The 15072-nt window shown below is 43.0% G+C and overlaps 1 protein-coding gene across 1 annotated transcript; it reads left to right on the top strand.

The window, feature by feature from the left end:
* The first annotated feature begins 170 nt into the window (after positions 1-170).
* On the top strand, positions 171-13507 carry BIRC7 (baculoviral IAP repeat containing 7). The gene is made up of 7 exons (XM_071446829.1): positions 171-351; positions 7443-7971; positions 8950-9049; positions 9638-9719; positions 9809-9854; positions 11811-11876; positions 12369-13507. Exons 2-7 carry the CDS (start codon positions 7452-7454, stop codon positions 12566-12568), a joined length of 1014 nt encoding a protein of 337 aa, XP_071302930.1. The 5' UTR covers positions 171-351; positions 7443-7451; the 3' UTR covers positions 12569-13507.
* The last annotated feature ends 1565 nt before the right edge of the window (positions 13508-15072 follow it).

Below are 15072 nucleotides of genomic sequence, written 5' to 3'. Positions count from 1 at the left end.
TTCCCAAACCTAGGATCCAGCATTCACTTCCATCATTTTAGGGTGAAAAATTAAAGCAGACACACAGAGAAATTGTATCTGCTCTCCTCTCCTGTTTCTCATGTCACTGACACATTGTTTGTGAAAACATGAGGAGGGAAATCATATGCAAAGAGTGTGGCCTGTGAACAGATCCCATCTGACATCAGCATCACACATGCTGTTCCCTGCAAGACAAATTCCTTGGAAAGCTGTGGCAAGGAGCTCAACAGAGCAATGACTGAGCACAGGGATTCTCCCCTGTCTCTCTCTTGATCTTCATCCTTGGCTACTCCTTCTTGCTGCTCTCTGGGGTTTCCATGAAATTGTAAGGTCAGTCTGTCTTTGGTTACTTTGCTGTGCATTTTTCCCTTCAGCTCTTTGCAGTGACTTCAGGTTGCTCTGTTGTCTTTCTTCTTCGTCTTTCACTCTTGCTATTGATTATTGATACAGGGACAAAATAAACTCATTCCAAGCCAATTTGCATGGAGAAAAGCAGATGATTGTAGTGTGAATAGCTCAAGAATAGATCTTTCTGCTGGTTGCCCAAGCAATATTCAGGCAGCCAGGCACATTCTCTGCAATAAAAAGACAGTCCAAACTATAGCAGGATTTAATTGGAAAATCAGATGTTCTGTGATTCTTGATGACTGATTTTCTGCCAATTATAAAGTAGGACGAGCTTCATTAGAATCACAACAATGCCTGACAAATCCTTTACAGGTAATTTAATGGCTGAATGGCGGAACTGTGGCCACAAGTGGATAAAAATCTCTTCCGAGGAGCTGTTAGTTTTATGTGTGAATAATTTGGAGTTGCAATGCCACTCAGTTTACATGAGGCTCCAGGTCTTCTGTTGCTGTACCTCCTGTCTTGGAGTAGGTAGAAGGAATAGAGCCCAAATGAGGCTCCTCCATGTCAGAATCAGAAGGAATTGGGAAATGGTCAAAGTCAGTCAGAAGGAGAGGAAGAGGTGCAATTCATCCTTGGGGAAACCTACCAGGTGCTACTTAGGAAGGAAAAAAGCAAGGGAATATAATTTATATTTTCCATACTTGCTGTGGGAATGTACTTAGCCCTACTGTTTTCTCCTCAAATTTTAATTTGTATTCCCAATCCCTGTGCTGCTGCTCAGGCCTCTAAGCACTCTGCATGCTCTTTGGATCACTGGATTGTTGATCTGCTGAAAATAGTTCATTCAATTTGTAACAGATTTTTTTTAAGTATTCAGAATGTTATGGGAAACAAAAAAAGACGGCAAATAATGGATGGGGTTTGGGGTTGTTCTGAATTTCTTTTTTTTTTCTCTTGATTATTGGGTTAACTGGCAAGGGCAAGAAGGGATAGAAAACTGAATAAAGAGGAAAAAATAATCCTTGAAAAAGAAACTCCCATTTTTCAGCTCCAAAAGACATTTAGAAACATAGAAGCTATTTTCCACAAACACTTTCCTTTGAAAAAGAAGTGAACAGTGGTCAACCCACTCTCCAATAACAGAAATATTTTTATAATAGGCTGGACACTGAAACCATAAAGTTTTTTAGATTTTAAGGCCAGTTCCTCTACTGATTTTTTGAGTATCTGCTGTGCTTTGCAGATTTTCCTTTTCATATGTACTGTGTTCTGTTCTGTGGGCTGGGATATTAATAGGATTTGATTTAAAGCACTTTCATGAATCACGTTGCAAGCTACATTTAGCTATTCCTGACTATTACAATACCTAAAGTTTTGAGGCAATCAAATGCCACAGTAGTGGGGGCCAGGGGAAAGAATTAGGGCAGGAGATGAAAAGATTTGAATCCCTGGGAAATCACAAGGTGTTTGTTACTCACCTGTGTGTTAGTTCCAGCAGTCTCTATGTATAGAATGTGTACTTTCTACAAGAGCATGCAGTGATAGAATAAGGGAGAATGGCTTTAAACTAAAAGAGGAGAGGTTTAGGTTTGATATTAGGATGAAGTTCTTTACTCAGATGGTGCTGAGGCCCTGGCACAAGGTGCTCAGAGAAGCTGTGGCTGCCTCATCCCTGGAAGTGTCCAAGGCCAGGCTGGATGGGGTGGAAGCAACCTGGGGTAGTGGAAGGTGCCCCTGCCCATGGCAGAGATTGCAATGAGATGAACTTTAAGCTCCCTTCCAACCCAAACCATTCTGGGATTCTATGATTTACTTCATAGAAACATTTTCCAGGCTTCCTGAATGAAAGATTGTTAATGTGTGAAGAGATAAACCATTTATTCTTATTAATAGTTTATTAGAAGTCCGCTGAGAGAAGTGCACCAAGGAAGCTGTTGATGGGCAGAGAAGATCACTGCAGATGTATGGCAGAACTTGTTATGGGAAAATAAAAACTTGAGCTGCATGAAACAGCAAAGTGAGGCTTCTGAGCTTTGCCCTGCCCTGAGGAAATGGCCCTGTGTTTGTCCCAGGGGTGACCAGTCACTTTTCAGTGAGCTTTGTCACTACTCACTGAGTTGGATCCTGTTTCCTGTCCGCAGTGGATTTGTTTTAGGGATGCTGTGGAGCTGTGTGTCAGCACCAGCAGTGTGTTTTGGTCCCTCAGGGCTGCCTTGGGAGGCAGCTGAGCAGATGGGCTCCTCCTGGGTGTTCCTGAGGCAGGAGCTCGCCAGAGAGCAGCAGTGCAGGTGCTGCTCTGCAGGAGCAGACCAGCAGGCCCTTCAGGGGAAGGAAGGGGAAGGACAACACACAAGGAAGAGGCAGCCAGAAGAGACAAGAGAGGACCTAAATGGAGAAACAGCAGCAGTCATCTGTGTCTAGGGCTTCAGGTATAATGATTTTGTCTACACTGTTTCAGGCTGCAAAGCAGTTACATCACAGGGTCTGAAGGGTTTATCCTGAAAAATGGATCCACATCTTAGTAATGGCTAACATCTGAGCAAATGGGAATGGGAATGATGCCATAAATTTGCTTGATACCCAGTCCCTTTACACAGTGGCAAGCTATGGCGTCTCCTTTTGTGTTCCAGCCTCTTCATTTCTTCACCAATGCCAACTGATACCTTTTTTTCCTCCTGTTATAAAAGCCTCTTTCCTCAGTAAACTCTTAATTTATTGATGAAAGCACAATAGTCTACCTTGAGCTAAGCCACACAGAACAGCCTCAGCCCCTTACAGCTGTGTAGCACCTCGAGGGTGGAGATGCTGAATTCTGCTGGAGTTTTCCCAGGGGCTCCAGTCAGTGCTTTCAAGCTCTTCATTATGCTGTCTCCAGATATATTCTGCCCCTTGTATTTATTGATTGTTTTCCTTCCAAATCAGGTTGATAATAGCAACCAGATTTTTGGTTAATTATGTTTATATTACTTTCTTCATCGAGTGTTTCCAATCACTGTCTAGTGATGGCAGTGTTGATCATTATCACTGATCTGCCCTGGACTCCTGATTGATGTTTACTGAGTCCCACATTTGTTTATCATTAGCTCATGACACTCCTCATTTTAAGAAGTATTCAGAAGTTCAGTAGGACATCTTAATGCTCTGAAAAGAAACTGAAAATGTATGACTTGCTAAAAAAGATCAGTATAAGTTGCATACAACAGATTACTGAATATGTTATTTGCTTTCCAAATTTTGATGTGCTAAAATAAAACCCTATCATTTATACATGGTGACTTGTTTTTACTTGCTCTCAGCACCACACTTGGAGTCATTTAATCTTCTTCTGCTACAGTCATCTCACTTGTCCTCCTCATCTCTCCTCTGTTGGTGAAATGTTCCCCCCAAAAACACGAGTGTATCCCCACAGATAATCAACCTTAAACCTATCCTGAAGTTTTTATGATGGAAGAATGTTAAGTATAGAAGAAAAAAAACCCAAAACAAATAACCATTGCCAGAAACAGACCAATGTTATCAATTAACTTAGAAGCTGCTTTTGAGCTCCTCTGAGATTTATACAGCTTTTCCCTCTTTAACAATCACATTGGGGCTTCCCTTAAAACAGGTGGAATTGTGCATACCTTTGAGAAACCAGGTGGTTATAAGCAGTAGAAGATGAAGTCATTGCTTGTAAAATGCTTGTAAAATTCAGAATTATCAATCACTCTTATTGATTAACAGGTGATTTGCTACAACCCATCAGCAGACTGCAAACAGCCTCTGCAGGAGGGATTTTGCTGACTCTGTGCCTTGGATTTTTAGGATGCATTCTTCAAAAATCAGCATAGACTTAGAAAGGATAGGATCCAGGGAGTGCAATTATGCAATAATGTGCAATTATCTTTATATGTATTTTATTACAGAGAAATCTACTAAGGAGAAACCTCCTCAGCACATTCTCTTGTTACAGCATTCTGTAAATGTCATATAAAAGCACTGCCCTCTACTGCTCAGGGGCTTTCATTAACGAGTATTTAATTAGCAAAAAACCCAACACTTCTTTTTAATGAGAATGATTGTATGGGCTTGCCTGTAAAAAAAAAAAAGACTCTGGATCTTTTTATCAAAAGAAAAATGCTAATTTATCATTTCTGAGAAACATGAATCACCTATGTTCTTATGTTTACATGGAGAACTGATATTTTGTCAAGAGTTTAGAAGAAGCTTTATGCATCTTCTCAGGCAGTGGTAAAGGAAAACACATTTTCAAGTAATTGCACCTTTCAAAATTATCATTAAAAACCTCCATTTTGTGGAATTGTGGCCAGAGAAAGGCAAAGGAATAGGAAAATTCAAGTTGTGAAGATGCAATTGCAGAAAAAAAGCTTGATTCCTAAAGTAAAGGCAATGCAATCTGTCCAAGCTGTCTGAAGAAAATTCTTGTTGCTATTTATCTGCTAATTTTACAGTACATTTTATTAAGAAACTTAAGGTGCAAAACATGTGAAAACAAGCTGAAAAATATACAGAAATACTGTTAATAGAGTCACTGCAAAATAGGGATGTGAGAGCCATTATATCATGGGAGTCAGGATATCACACCTGGCACTAGACTAAGTTTTAACAAGATCTGGTATTTTCTGGAGAAAATTTGAGCTTAACTTTGTACCTTTGCCTTGTGACTCCTTTTTATAAAGATGGAATTTGGGCTCATTAGCCAATGGAGAACTTCAGCCCACCCCAACCAATTGGGGGCAACTAAGCATTATAAATGGCCTCTGAGGCAGGTGGCTTCACTTACTCCTCAGCAGTGTTTCTGCTTTGGGAGGGCATCTGAGGAGAGAAGATTTTTGTGTGAAGCTTGTGATGTTGAGAGAGTTTTAAATTATGGAAGCTTTCTGGGGTTTAGTTAACCTGTTTCAGGTAAAGTTGGAGTTTTTTTAAGGAATTTTTTTATTGTGCTAATTGTTGGTATGAGCTATAATGATGTTTTGGCTTTGTATTCCTGTATAAGTAGTGGGTTGTGGTAGAATGTTGGTTTTTAGTGGTGTTATAGCTGTTTAAAATTTTTGTTTGGCTTGGGGAGTCTCATTAGCAGAGTTAATGAGTCTTCTGCAGAGTCTATGAATATGCAGGTAAACCATAATGAGCTTCTTAATAAGCAAAAGATAAATATATTTGTTCTCCTGTGTTGCACCTCTTATTGAAAAAAGCCTTTTGTGGACAAGTCATTTTCTTTGTGAAGACATAAAGCAAAATCTGTGAAGCTTGCTCTCAAGGGCTTTCTAGGTGGAGGAAGACTAAGATAACCTTGCCATCATCTCTGTGCAACCCAAAATTTGTTGTAGCTTAAGAGTTACAGCTTTTTCTTTGTTAAGGCTCAAGATGAGAGCAGTGCTGCTTGTGGAGCTGTGCCTGCTGAACAAGCTTCTGTGTTCTGGGAGCAAAATCTGCTGTGAAGGCAAACAATCTGCCTCTCCTGAGTCTGCTTAGCTTGCAGATTCTGCTGGGCATCAGTGACTGATGGCCCCAGAGCTTGCTTTCTTTGTGGACTTCTCCTTACACCAGTGATATGGTTTGAGAGTGGCTTCTTTATTGTATTAAATAAAGCAGTTTCTGAAAGAGCCTTCTCTTCCAGCCCTGGTTTCTGTCCCTGTCATTATAGAAGGAAATTCTGGTTGCTAATGAACTTTCTCTTCCTTGCTACCTTTTATTATGAGAGGCATGTGGTTGAGTAAGTTTGATTTTGCTTTTAAAATCTCATTAAATGTGTAATACCTATGGAGGACAGCTGTGAGTTTTGTGATTAAAATGACCTGAAAGCTTTTTTTTCCTCCCTAAATGTGCTGCAGCCCTTAATTAGAGAAATAGTTCTTCAGAGAGGCCTGATTGTTTTTTAAGGCTCCTCAGAGTCTCTGTGTTGGTGTTTGTTGCAGAGGAGCTGCTGTCTCTATGGTCTCCACTTGTTTGTATTTTACTGAGCACTGCTGTAGTTATCTGTTATTTTAATGTGCTGTACCAGCCTCAAAAAATTGTACCTTTTGAAAGTGTGTGTTTATATTTTCTTTTCCTGGGTGATGTCTTGGGATCTGTGCTCTAATTATGCTTTACCCTGATAACTAGTAAATAAGAAGCTGCACTCCCTTGAGTTGAACTCACCTATTGAGTTGGGAAGGGATTTGGAGGGCTCTTAATTTTCAAAAAAGGAGGTTGATTGCACCTTTCATTTAGTCACATTGTGTAGGGACTTCTCTCCAAAGGAATTAAATTGTTCCTGGTCCTCAGTTTTGTTATTGTAGGGCCTTTTGAAAGTGTCTTTGCCAGCCATAGGGAAATTGTTGGAAGCAGTGGCTGAGCTGCAGTTCAGCTTAATCCCCCAGGGAAGGGCTGTTACCCTAAGCAAGGTGAGAGCTTGGAGAATCAAGCACTTGGTAACTTCTTTAATTTCACTTTTCCTCTTGCACAGAAGTAGCACAGGCAGAATATGACAAAAAACTAGAAAATCCTTGATTTAAGGATACCACCTCATAAAAACTGTGCCTAATTATTTTAGGCTTGGAAAAGTTCTCTTTTATGGAGCTATTTCTAGATAATCATTGCTTAATAATCATGGCAATAAAAACATGAGAAATGTGGTGTTTTGTGTGGTGCTTGGCTATAAATGGGAGATTGAGACATTATTTGTTTGGGTGTGGCTGTTCTGTTTTGTTGTGACATGCACGGTTTAGGGAATAAAAAGCAGAGCCTTTTTTATGCCAGTTTAAGGGCTTAGCAAAATGGCTGCAGATTTATCTTGCCAAAGGTTCAGCTTGGGGGGGCAGTGCAGGTTTTTTTGCCCTCCCCTCTCTGTTCCATCTTTCCTGTAAATTGGCAGAGAGCCTTGGAAAGCGCTGGACTCTTCCCATCAGACACCAGTGAAGGCTCAGCAAAAGTCCAACAGCAAAGTACAGAGACACCAGATCTGTGACTGGGCTGCCATTCCCAAACAAGCTGGGCTTTGTTGTGAGCAGGAGCTTTCTAGAATGGAGAATAATACCACGGGGTGGGAATGCAGCTGACTGCCCTGGGCTCTCCATCCTCTCTTGCAGAGCACGGCCATGGGGGATGCAGCACCAGCAGAGCCTCCAGAGCCCAGGGCTGCTCGCTGCAGGCTCTTCAATTCCAGCATGAGGAGCGTGGCCAGCAGGCTCAGGACCTTCCAGCAGTGGCCCCACACTGCCCCCGTGTCTGCCCAGGACCTGGTGGATGCTGGATTTTTCTACATTGGCCCTGGGGATGAAGTGCAGTGTTTCTGCTGTGGTGGTGTCCTGAAGGACTGGAGACCTGGTGATTACCCCTTAATAGAGCACGTGCATTTCTTCCCTTCCTGTAAATACATCCGTGGGGAGAATGCTGGGAGCCAGGAGATGCTGTCCCTGCAGGAGATCTTTGACACTGTGGATGGGCAGTTCCTGAGTGTCTTGCAGGGGATAGTCAGTGAGGAGCCAGCCATGCCCAACGAGCCAGAGTACCCTGAGATGGTGACAGAGGAGATGAGACTGTCTACATTTGAGAACTGGCCACAAAATTCCAGCATTCATCCAGAGCAACTGGCTAGAGCAGGGTTCTTTTACACAGGTAGGTATTCTGGGGAAATGTTCTTAACTCTTATTTGAGTTAACTTTTGAAAGCTTCACTGTTGCTTTTACAAATACCTGTGTGTACATGTCTTGTAGTTAAAAACCACATCCTTCCTTCTGCCTGTGCTGGTTCTCTTGCTGCTTGTGCAGAATTTGTTTCCACATTTAACTCCTGTTTGGGTACTGAGGGTCCACTAGTAAATACCTCCTTGCCAGCAGGAGAGGAACAGGTGATGTGTTTTATACAGATGTTTTACAGACAGAAAAATGTGTGCTTTAAGATCCATTGAGTGTATTTATTCCTTGCACTTCTAAAAGGACTTGAAGAGCTTGCTTGGTGTGTCAAGTTTTGGATAGGCTGTGTCTTGCACTGAAGCCTCTTCTCAAAACCCCAAGTCTGAGTGACAGCTGTATGGAGTCAGCCCCTCTGGCTGTTGCTGTGGCTTGTTTCTCTAAGGACTCTTAATTTGAAATACAGAAATCAGATACTTTTTTTTGTTGAGGAAAATTGGCAATATTTATTGTAATCACATGCATGTGAAAATCAATATAATGTTATTCTTTCCTTTTGAGAATGCTTTGCTGGATAGGTAACAGGTTTGAAGAAACAGGCCTCTCTGAATTGACCAGCCAGAGGAAATATTTGCACTATGGCAGATTGTGGTTAGTGAACAAAGTGTGTTCACAGGTGTAACTAATTACAGCTCTGCTCCAAAGGCAGGCAGGGGGGTTGTGCATGGGAGCTTTGCTGTTCCCATGGATGCTGCCTGGGAGCTTGTGATCCCCTTCTGGAATCATCTCAGCCAGCTCTGGGAGCTCAGACTGAGCTCCTGCCCCTGTACAATGTGTGCTGTGCTAGTAAATTGTCATGTGTTCATCTCTTCTGTGCAAAGCCTGGGTTTTGTGCTGAGTCTCACCCAGGGTTAGTGTAGGGCATGCAGTGTCTCAGGTATCAAATAATCTCTTGCTCTTTCAGGACGAGGAGATGTAGTGAGGTGTTTTTACTGTGATGGAGGCGTGAGGAGCTGGTCCTTAGGAGATGATCCTTGGAGGGAACATGCCAAATGGTACCCAGAGTAAGTCAGTCTTGCTTAACAAATACCCCAAAAGATAGGTCATGCATTTCACACCAGTACTTTGCTTCATAGGACAGAAATGTTTATATCCTCTCACCTTAAAAGCAAAATGAAATGTTCAAGCTCAGATGGAATGGCACAGTTCAGACCTGAAATTCTCTAATTTGACCTAGAGTTCACCATCTAAGAGTTCAATTAAAATAACTTTCTTCGGCATCAAAGAAGAGCTTCTATTACTCCTACTCTGAGGTACAAGAAGAAATGTACTGTAAGCCTTGGTTTTCTGCAGCAGTTCTTGTTTCTTTCCTGTGAACTGCTCTCTCACAGTTCCTGTGGTCTACTCTAAAGCATGTTACAATTGAACCCATCTTGGGCCAAAATGAAGACTGAATTAAGGGGGAGGGATCATGATCCTCTTACTGTCAGCCTTTGTGCAAGGGGTGGGCAGGTGAAACACCTGATCCCCTGTCTTTAATGGATATATAGAGGTTTGCTCATTGCCCATAACACCCTTTGCTCATAAATTTCAAACTGTAACTTTCACTTGGGGGAGCCTGTACTAATGTATTTCAACTTTTCTGCTCCTAGGTGTGAATTTTTACTGCACTCAAGGGGGAGAGAATTTGTCAACAGTGTTCAGGCGACCTTTTCTGGCACCCTGCTGGCTCCTGTGAGTCATGAACATTTTGTGTAAAGTGGATTAGGTTTGGTAGATGGGAGAGTCTTGAACACAGGCTTCTCTTTTTGTATCGTTTTCAGAGACATTCCTGGGACCAGACTGAGCAAGACTCCTCTCCTTCCCAAGGTCAGTGCTGTTATTCCATGGTGTTTTATCTTCTGGTGAACGTGGTGTAGTCTGAGTTCCACCAGCCCAGCTCAGCTGCTCTGCCCTCTGTAGACATGGTGCTTGTGAGATGTTTTGATATTCTAGAAGTTGTTTGGTTTTAGGAAATGGTCTCTAGCTCAAGAAACAAAATTACTTGTTCTTGTGAGACCTCTTAGTCAAAGGCCAGAGATGCTTATCTAGTCTGGATAATCATGTGAATTTTGAGTGCATACCTAACTTACCTTTGGCTTTAGATGCTCTTGCTGTTGGTGTCTGTCTGTAAAGCCCTTCACTACAACACTTTAAACGAGATAAGAAACCAGAGAACAGTAAAGGGTCTAGATGTTCATGAAAATGTTGTTGCTGGGGTTTACTCCCATTTATCACTTGCTCCCAGAAATGTAAGTAGGTGAAGTTTGGCTCCCATAAGCTCAAGCAAGACTTGAGCCTTTGAAGAGACTGCCAGCTGAATTTCCTACTTCTGTTGTTACTGATGAATGGTTGAGGTAGGAGAAGCTTCAATTGGGATGTTCCACTTGATGCTCATGAAAGCAGTTCTGAGGCTTCTGTTCTGATGTGAAAACAGAGATAAGAATTCTGGACTGATGCCAAACACAGACTGTTCACTGATAAAGTGAAATAAACCATCCAAAATAAGAGTCTGGGCTTTTATGAAATTGGCTTTGATTAACTTCCTTGTGAATAATGATTTGAAGTAAAAAATAAATGTGGAAGTTAATCTAGCTAAGTGGATAGCTTGAGGAGTGTTCTAGGGTATATTAATGCCATTTTATGTAGAACACCTGCAAGGAATGGCACACTTTTTGCCTTTTTGGTAAAGTACCTGTTCACTGCTTTACAGATCCCCTGAGGAACTGGAAATTGCTGGCTCATCCTTCTGAGGATCAGAGTCTCATAGTGCAGAATGTCCTGCAGATGGGCTTTGACCCCACCTGGGTGGCAAACCTGGTAGAGAATAAATTTGCGCTGACTGGGACTTTCTACCTGTCTGAGTCTGAGCTGATTTCAGACCTGCTGCAGTCAGGCTGGGGGGCCAGCAGCAGTGCAGGAGGGAGGAGAGGTAGGCCTGACTCACACCTGGGTGTTTAACCTCTTCCTCTCTGCACCTGGAGCACTGCTGGGAGTGTCCTGAGGGTCTGCCTGCACTCTGGAATTGAGGGCTAATGCCCCCAAGCCTGCCTTCCCTTGGGAGCCTGAGCAATGAGGCTCTGAGTTAAAAAACCTGCAGGAGCTGTGGTTGCTGGGATGTCAGTGGCTGGATCTGCCTGCACTGGGCTGTGCTGGGGATATCCTTGGTGTTTCCTGCTGCCTTCAGACCTGCAGTAACTGGCACTCCATGATGTGCAGGCTCGTGCACAAATTCACAGGTGATCCAGGCAGAGGCAGTTGTCTGAAGCAAAGCTCCTAGGATGGATAATCACCCCAAGCCTATTTAAAATTGGAATCAATAACCTGTTTATAAATAGCCATAGTTCTTGTCTAGATAATATATATTTTCCTTGACTTCTGCCTTTTGTTATCTGTTTTGTGAAGTCTGTTTGCCAAGTTGAAGATGCAGTTCCAAAGCTCCTGCCTCCACAGCATGGTCTGCCACTTCTGTAGCTAACATGGAAAAAAATCCACAAAACTGAAATTTTGATTAAATAGTAGCACAGGAGCTGGAATGACCAGCTGATGTGATGGATAAACCACCTTTGAGGAGAGAATGTGATGTGGACAGACAGGCCTGGGCAAGCAGGTGAACTTAAATAGCTGCTGAAGCACCACAGAGAACATCTGCTATGCCAGGCTGAGATAAGAAATTTTTAACCAAATGCTTCTGAAGTCCAGAGTATTTCTTGTTTCCACACAGAACTGTCAGGAGAGGGATAAAGGAGGGAGCATTGAATACCATCTTCTTTCCTGATTCTACAGGTGCTGTTCAGAGGGAGACTGGAACATCAAGACAAGAAATGCGATCTGTGCAGCAAAAGGAATCAGGTGCTCTGGGCTGGCAGTGTGGGGAAGTGAGCTTAAGCATGACTGGGAGGAGTTCTAGAATAACAGTATCAGTAGTCATTGTACTAATTCATGTTTTAAATTTTGAAGAGGACTGTGTGCTAGTTTGAGTGGTACCTGAGCACAGGAACCCTTATTCAGGGATTGGAGTGCCCCTGTGAAGCTGCTGTTACCAAAAAATCCACTTGATGGGGATAATTTATTACTAGAGTAAATACTCTTGATATGTGACCCTGCTCAGTCCAGTGAGTGTAGATAAGCTGAATCTTGTGTAGATAAGCCACTTTACAATAGCTGTAGTTTTTCTGCTTAAATGAAACTTGCCTGAGAGGTATTTTTGCCATCTTCACGGTCTCTGAACAGAACAATGGGCAAGTTGCAGTGTGACACTCTAAGCTGTCACAACTGGCACTCTGGAGCTGTGACAAAACACTAACAGCTTGGGCTTTGGTTTTTTCCTTTGTTTTTTGGTAGAATCTCAGCTGAGCACAGAGGAACAGCTCCGGCGCCTGCAAGAGGAGAGGATGTGCAAAGTGTGCATGGACAGAGATGTGTCTGTGGTGTTTGTTCCCTGTGGCCACCTGGTAGCCTGTGAAGCTTGTGCCCTCAATTTGAGGCTGTGTCCCATCTGCAGAGCTGCCATCCGGGGCAGTGTGAGAGCCTTCATGTCCTGAGCCATGGTGCACCCAAGGGGAAAGATAAGTCCATACAAGTCACTGATAACTCAGCAGAGGGAGGAAAGAAGTGATTGCTGGAGCAATCTTATTTGCAGGGTGGCTTGGCATAAGTGTAAAAACTTACTAAATGTGTCTCCCATACACAGTGTTTCTAGGAAGAACTGCTGGTTTGATCTACTCTTGCTTTAGGACTGCTCCAGGAGAACTCTGCTGGGTTCTTTTGTCCTCCCAAATGAGGCTTTTATTGACAGATATTCTGCTTCTCAACATTTTTGTGTTCTCAAGTGAATCTTTGCTCTGTGTTGAAATCAAAGACTGTTTTCAGCAGACTCTGGTTTTTTTCTCACTTACTTAGCAGCTGTCTAGAGATTCTCTTAGGGATTCCTTCAGGAAGTTTGATTGAAAATGGGAGTATTTTTTGTACAAAATACATTCCATTGGGACTAGAATACTCAGCAACAATGTATTGTGGGGGAGGGACAATCTACCTTTTTCTCCCTTTTTTGCTGTCTTTCTTTTTTTCTCCCCTTTTTGTTGAATTTTCAACAACTGATGAAACGTTTCAGTAATGCTCAAATTTGCATAACTAAGTGGAAAAGTCTGGCCTAACTCTCCAAGCTCTCTGCTCTCAGCTGACCTCCCCTTGTGGAAGGCTCTGTGCTCAGGGTCACTGGATGGTCTCCTGGAAGCTTCTTATGGAGCTCCTCCCTGGCTGTTGGGTATTATCCTGGTAGAAAACAGCTCTGGAAAAATACCTTTTTAGAACATCTCTTTGCTGGCTAAACTGGTGATTCTTATTTAAAGTGGGATATTCTATCATGTAGCCAAAAAGAGTAAGTTTCTTCCATGCTATGCCTTGTTAAGTGAAGGGAAAGGAAAGAAGTTTTTAAAAATAATCTGTTCTTTTTCATGGAATAAAATTTTTCCTTTATTTAACTTAGAGGTCTGAGTATCTGATTCTAGTACAATTCCCTACTGAGGGAGGGGTGTGGTGGTGTTCTAAGATGCTGGAGTGACATCAGGTTGTAAACAACACCTGTCCTTCAGTGCTAGGTGGGCATGAGTAAGAAATGCAGCTGTTTCACCATCCATTAGTGTCCTTTGGCATTTACCAGACAGCATGTGGGTCATAGAGCCTTGGAATGGTTTGGTTGGAAGGGACTTTAAAACTCATCCAGTTCCACCCCCTGCCATGGCAGGGACACCTTCCACTGTCCCAGGGTGCTCCAAGCCCTGTCCAACCTGGCCCTGGACACTTCCAAGGATCCAGGGGCAGCCACAGCTGCTCTGGGCACCCTGTGCCAGGGCCTCACCACCCTCACAGGAGAGAATTTGGCTCCTCAAAATTCTCTTAAACTGCAAAAGAAGAGAGAAGGATGAAGGAGAATAAGAATCTGATACATAAAACTGTGCAAATGCAGAATAATTTTGATCTGAACTCTTTGCAGAGTTTTGGCTCTTTTTAGTGCATTTGTGGCTCTGGGACTGCTTCTCTTTGGTTGCTGCTCTGGTTGCTAAAGAGCTTAGGGGCTTGCCTGTGAGTCACTTTAAGGTGTCAGTTATCTGTGGATCCCATGGGAGGGCAGCTCTCTTCATCCCTGCCTTCAGAAGAAGGGAACACTAGCACAGTTCTTGGCAAAGATGAGAGAAATTAAGACTTGAGTGGTTTAAACTCTGCAGCTCTTGGAGGAATTGGTTGGGTCTCTGCCAGACAGCAGCTTTGCTAGGGAACAGAATGTCACCACCATGCCAAATTAGGTCTTGTCTGGGTTCAGGATATCATTGGCTTTGTTTTGCCTCTATAAATACAGCACAAACTTACAGTTTAAATAGATGTGCTAATCTGAGAAGGGAAAACACCAGCTCAGAGCTGGAACAGTGTTATTTCCTCCCAAACTCACCTGAGTGTGACTCCAGTGAGGCTGGAACTGCACCAGCTGTTTCTGGGGCTAACCCTATGGAAAGGTGTGAAAATGGTGAATGGCTTTTCCCCCCAGGGAGAGGGAGGAGCTGCTTTGTGTCCTGCAGGGAAATGTCCCTTCAGAACCAGGTACCATGCTCTTCCTCGAGAAGCATCTCCAGCGATGCCTGTCCCCAACAGAGGGCACTCCGAAACTGGAGATGAGGGAACCCACCACCCTCAGCTGCTCCTGGATCCCCCTGGGCATGGGATGGGGTGGGGTGGGACGGACTGGCAGTCCCTGCCCTCCCAGAGCACGGTCACTGTCACCTTGAGGTACTCAGAGTGAGTCTAGCACAAGCAGACCACGAGAGGGGTTCTCAGGAGGAATGAATGAGACCTGGAGGAGATAATTTAGTGTGGAATATGACTCTTGGTAGCTTTCTCTTCTCAGACCCTTTTTTTTAAAAGATTAATGGCAGTCATTGATACTGCATATTATAGGCTTACCTGAAAATGGGCTTGGTGTTTATTTTACTTGTTAATTGGTGCTTTATGCTACAATGAACACAGGCAATTGAGTGGTAGTTCTGAAGTGACT

The sequence above is a fragment of the Agelaius tricolor genome, unplaced genomic scaffold (genome assembly GCF_023055355.1).
Source record: "Agelaius tricolor isolate 1412-34295 unplaced genomic scaffold, bAgeTri1.0.p SCAF_23, whole genome shotgun sequence".
In the NCBI taxonomy this organism is placed as follows: Eukaryota; Metazoa; Chordata; class Aves; order Passeriformes; family Icteridae; genus Agelaius; species Agelaius tricolor.
Note: the sequence above shows the minus strand (reverse complement) of the source record. Positions and strands in the feature narration are given on the sequence as shown.

Coding starts and splice junctions, on each gene's coding strand:
- BIRC7 (XM_071446829.1), top strand. CDS start 7,452: ATGGGGGATGCAGCACCAGCAGAGCCTCCAGAGCCCAGGGCTGCTCGC. Junction 9,050..9,637: donor CATGCCAAATGGTACCCAGA/GTAAGTCAGTCT, acceptor TTCTGCTCCTAG/GTGTGAATTTTTACTGCACT. Junction 9,855..11,810: donor AGACTCCTCTCCTTCCCAAG/GTCAGTGCTGTT, acceptor CTGATTCTACAG/GTGCTGTTCAGAGGGAGACT.